Source organism: Pteropus alecto, unplaced genomic scaffold, assembly GCF_000325575.1.
Source record: "Pteropus alecto unplaced genomic scaffold, ASM32557v1 scaffold135, whole genome shotgun sequence".
Taxonomy (NCBI): domain Eukaryota; kingdom Metazoa; phylum Chordata; class Mammalia; order Chiroptera; family Pteropodidae; genus Pteropus; species Pteropus alecto.
The window spans coordinates 5333771-5338954 of NW_006438076.1; the positions used below are offsets into that span (position 1 = coordinate 5333771).

General features: G+C 45.2%; 1 protein-coding gene across 3 annotated transcripts in view; it reads right to left on the minus strand.

The window, feature by feature from the left end:
- The window catches only part of CDC45 (cell division cycle 45), a 34027-nt gene extending 28843 nt beyond the window's left edge, over positions 1-5184 (minus strand). The window contains exons 1-5 of one of the 3 annotated variants that reach the window (XM_006915241.3): positions 5044-5184; positions 4863-4922; positions 4018-4110; positions 2653-2790; positions 1563-1706 (exon numbers count right to left, since the gene is read on the minus strand). In XM_006915241.3, the coding sequence (XP_006915303.1) occupies positions 1563-1706; positions 2653-2790; positions 4018-4110; positions 4863-4922; positions 5044-5094 (486 nt within the window). In that variant the 5' untranslated portion in view covers positions 5095-5184. The remainder of the gene's footprint in view (positions 1-1562; positions 1707-2652; positions 2791-4017; positions 4111-4862; positions 4923-5043) is intronic. The other 2 variants (XM_025049175.1, XM_025049176.1) reach the window with 2 other exon arrangements.

The window sequence follows — 5184 nt, forward strand, 5'->3', positions numbered from 1 at the left end:
TCACAAACCCTAAATAGATGTGGTAAGGTAAGCATGTAAACAGAAGCTCTAACACGATCTGACATCTTGTCAAGAACACCGCCTTTCTCCTTGTTGCCAAACCTGCTGGTTAGTTCTCGTCCGCCCATTTCTCACATGCTGCTGGCAGCGCCCCCTTAAAACCATCCTCTTCCCTCAGACTCCTTGCTCCTGCGGATGCTCTGTTCTGAATGTCTTCCTGGCTCCTTCTCTTCCAACCCAGGTCTCTGGTCAAGTGTCCATAGCCTTTTCATAAACCAAAAGCTTGCCTGTCTAGCCCCTTACCTTGCTGAATTTTTCCTCATAATATGTATTTCACCCTGAAACCATCTCCTAATCATGCTCATTTGCATGTTCCTTATCTGTCTCTCCCACTGAAAAGGAAGTTTTGGGAAGGTAGGATTTTGTTCTCCCCCTGGTACTACAGAGCCTGATTAGCACCTGGCACATTGTAAGTGAAAAAAAGACTTGTTTATTAGAGCAGAGAATTCCAAGACCCTTATCTGCAGAATATAAATGTTTCCAGGTAAAATCTCATCAGATACTGATATTTGGGACCCTATGAAAAGCAGTTCATCAACAGTGAAAAGAATGCTATAAAAAAAGCATTCAGAGAAACCAAAGATTAGAAGATAAAGACCAAAAGTCTGCTAGAAAGTAGAACAAACAGACAAGAGAAAAGAAAATCTCAGAGTGGCTCTGAGAGGTCACCATTAGACCACCCGAAACTCTAGAAAATAAGTGGGCAAAGAGGAAGAAGGCAAGGAGAGCAATTCCTAGCTTTGCAAGATATGCCCCCCAGATGAAGTGACCCAAATATGATTCAAAAGGGCCCCGCTAGAACACAGTATTGGGAGATGTCAGGCCAAGGATGAAAGGAAGCACCTAAAACATTCTAGCAGCAAATTCCAGCCTGCACATGAAGGATCGGGAGCCAGAGGGCATCAGCTTCAACACTGAACACTAGAATAAAACACGGCCCTTGTGTTGGAGGAACAACTGCCTCCCACCTGGAATTCTACATCTCGCAGAAGCCACCAGCACTGGCCAGGCCCCATATCTGGTAAATGGCTCAGACCTAAGACTCATAAGGCACAAACCACTTATGTCTTTGCACATAGATGCTTCCTCTGGAGTGACCACCTGGGACTGAGCTTGGCCAAGAACCACAGACTCACATTGCTCCTCCATGGTGACTGCACAGAGAGCAACTCTAGAGGGGAGTGGGAAAGGGAGTGACTTATGCTAGTTAGTGTTTCTCCATATTGCTTTTTATAAATGTTTGCTACCTGGGCATAGAGCTGAGTCCTCATAAGTTTCATTTCATCTGATAGGGTTCTACTGTACAGATAAGGATGTCGTGGCTCAGAGAAGTTCAGTAATCTGCCCGAGGCCACACAGCCAGGAGATAGATAGCAGAGGCCAGGCTCAGCACCCATAACTACTACCTCCCAGCTATCCCTGAGCCTGGTAGGCTCTGGACCAATCTCTGACCTCTGGGAGTGACAAGTTCCTTAAGATTTCGGTGAGAGGCCCAAACTCACCTCTTCTAACCGTGTGCGCTTCTCAGAAGGCTCTGAGCCGTCTCCTGTATTTCCTGAATGCTCTTCATCTTCCTCTTCGTCCCTAAATATGTCATCATAAGCAGGAACTTCAAGGTCATCATCTTGTTTAATGAGCAGTTTAATCTAAAATTAAAACAAAGTATAATCAAGTCTCTCTTCTCTTTGACAGATAATTATCCATCACATGTTTTTCGCAAGAATCTTATTCCCTAATTGGTTGACTCATAAGTTTTCTGTACATACAAATAGCTACCTGTTTGAGAAGATCAGACTTCTCAAGCATTTTTAAATTTTCATTTTGATTCAGTGAGGCACTGGAGTTGCACCACACTGTATGCAGAAATTACAAAATTTGAAAGCTATCTGCAGTTACTTAAGTGTGGGAAAAATCTCCCTCTTATGCCACACACCAAGCCAACCAAATGAACACCCCACAACTTGGCCTCTAACAGAGGACATGAAGGTGTGTAACCCTGAAGTGAGTCAAACTCCTGTCTCTGAAAGTAGTTTTTGGCAGGCTGATTTCTCTTGGAGAAGCATTTTACATGATAATTTTGGGGCTGACATTTGTTAACATGGGTGGGAGATCATCTCAGAGAGAGCTTAGGTGGATGGCTACTCTGCACCAGGCTCCATGCTCACTGCTCAAGGGTTCAAACAACAGAGCCATTTTAGGTGAACAGTGGCTTCTCACACTGCTGTCTTGCTGGTCTTCATGCTACCTCTCAGATGAATGGGGTAGATGGTTCTGAGGTCCCTTGATGTTCAGTAAGGCTGGGCCGGGCCTGAGCTCTGAGGGGACAGTTGGTACAGGGTTCTGGTCCCTACACCTCCCAGGTAAAGCAAATTTCACAAATGCAGTCTAAGCACCTCCAAGGGTTAGGTACCATGTTTCTCATCAAAGATGGACAAGATCAGGTTCTTGTCCTCAGGCTGCTCCAACTTCTACAGGGGAGGTGGATACATGCCTGTTAAGGACACTAGTTGCAATGCTGTCCCTGGCATAAAAAGGAACAGACAGATCTACAGGAGAACTCAGGGGAGGCATGGGCTCTAAAGGCCTAGTTACCTGGGTATCATTGTACACATTCACGACATTGACTGGCCTATGAGTGTCACACACAAAAAATATGGCATCTTCATCAGGTTGAAGGATATCCAACAGGTCTATGTTAGCTCCACAGTTTATGAGGATAAAATAATGGAACTGAAAAAAGAAGAGAGATCTTGTGAAGTGCATCGAGGAGGCTCCTTTACTTTCAGCACACTAAGCCTCTGAGTCCTTCTGAAACAAATCAAACCCCAGACACTTATAAGGCCTTGAGGGCCAGGGGCTCCAACTATGACCACAGCTGGCCTGTGCTAAGTGCTTTAACATACTCCATATACTATTTCATTTCCATGTGATGTAAGTCCTATGGCTGTCCCCACTTCACCAAAAGAGCACGCAGAAGTTCAGCATACTGGAGTCTCATGCACAGGGTTAAGAAGGTGATAAGGAGCAGACCAAGATTTCAAATGTGTAATGGGGCCTCTCCAGATCTCAGTCACTCTACTGTGATAAACTACCTCTCCATGCTAGTAGCATTCCACAGGTTTAAAATATTAGCAAGTCTTGGGTAGTCTATACTTAATGGACATCTAAATATTAGGTCTTTTATTATATCCCGACACTATAGAAAATCTTTCCTTATAAATACAGAATGGGCAGAGGTCCTTCCTGTGACAGGAGCTCCAGGTGAGGATTAATCTCTGCCAGACAGTGCCAGATATGGCCAAGGATTCCAAGGACCCTCTTCCATACTCCAGTCCCTCCCTGTGGGGTCTAAGATGTCTCAGCTGTCATGATGGTCTTAAATTACAAAGGGAGAAAATATTTTTTTGGATTCCAAGTTGGAAACTGGGATACATTTTCTTGTAGAGACAATGTAAAATAGTAGTCTAAAACAGCAGTCCCTAACCTTTTGGCATTAGGGATCAGTGCTCTTAAGAGAATCTAATGCCTGATGATCTGAGGTGGAATTGAGGTGGTGATGCTAACATTGGGGAGCGGCTGCAAATACAGATGAAGCTTCACTCGCTCCCCGGCTGCTCACCTCCTGCTGTGCCATCTGGTTTCTAACAGGCCATGGACCAGTACCAGTCCATGGCCCGGGGTTTGGGGACCTTGGGTCTAAAATAATTTTAACGACGCCATATCTAAAACTAACTGCCAAATCCCAAGCATCTTACAACGAAATGTCTGCAATACAAGTTCAAAGTTAGAAGCTGTCCATATTATTATCTTTTTTTGTTGTTGTTGTTGACGAGGGTAGGTTTCCTAGACATATTGCTAATTTTTCTCTTCTGTATTGCCTAATACAGTTGATACGTAAATAAGAAATTTCAATTGAGTAAAAAAGAGCCTAATTATTCTAAAATACATCTTGCATACCTGCTCTTTATGTTCAAGAAATGCAGTTTCAAGTTCTTGCCACCCAGAAACTGGAACCAGCGTATACTGCACGTGGTCACACTGGAACAGTGCCTAGAGAGAGATTATTTTTAAAGCCTATCTAACTTAGAATGTCTTCAGTTTACCTCGAAATGCATTTAAACAACAGGTAATAAAATAAGGTTAGTAAAATGTTAATGGGAGAAACTAGATGATGGGGATATGAGTGTTTACTGTAATATTCTGTAAACTTTGCTGAACTTTTGAAAATTACCAAAGGAAAACATTGGGAGAAAAGCTGATCTGATTTCTAGGTCTTCTGAGTAGTTCCTAAACCAAGAGCCTAACTAAAACTCATGTAAACATCTATCGCACCATATTCAAAACCAAACCAATAGTCTTCCTTAATAGACTAAGGAACCCTATATTCACAGTATTGTTTATGCACCTCAGTTGTCACACATTCCTCTATCTCAAAACCCACATTTAAAAAGCCACTACAGGTCTACAGGTCTCTCACATGTGGTCATTTTTTGCCTAGTTACTGCAAAAATACTAACTATCTCCCTAACTTTTCCCTAATCCTTCTCAAACCCAGCCAATACTGTCCTGCCAGGGAGGCGACCTCTCAGAGTCCCCTCTCCCAGCTTTCAATTGTTGCTCTAGTCCCGACCCAGGGTGAGCTTTCACCCAGGAAGGGGTTCCTTACCTTGCTCTTCGCCTCCTGCCCTGCTCCCTACCTCATCTTTTTCCCTCCAGACTCAAAGCCCTCACCTTTCGCCCGGACCCACTCTGCACTCCCATCTCTCGCCCGGCCCCAGCCTCCCTGAGTCCTTAGTGCTCACCTGTAGGATCTTGCAGGCGCACAGAGCGTCCACATCCAAAGCCACCAAGAGAAGGACCCTCTGTCCGGGAAAGAGGGAGAGCTGAGAGCAGCGCCTCGAACCCAGGCCCCTCCCGCCCTCCCACGGCCGCTCTCCACCCCTTCCCCGCGACAAGGACTCGGGGTCCAAGAAATGGGGTCACCTGGTTCTGGACCACCTCGTAGAACTCTTTGCGGAAATCCGACACGAACATGACCACTGCGGCGGGACACCCGGAGCTCGCGCTGACACACCAAGAGCCCCGGCGGCGGTCAAGACTCCCGCCAAATCAGGACTCTTCCGA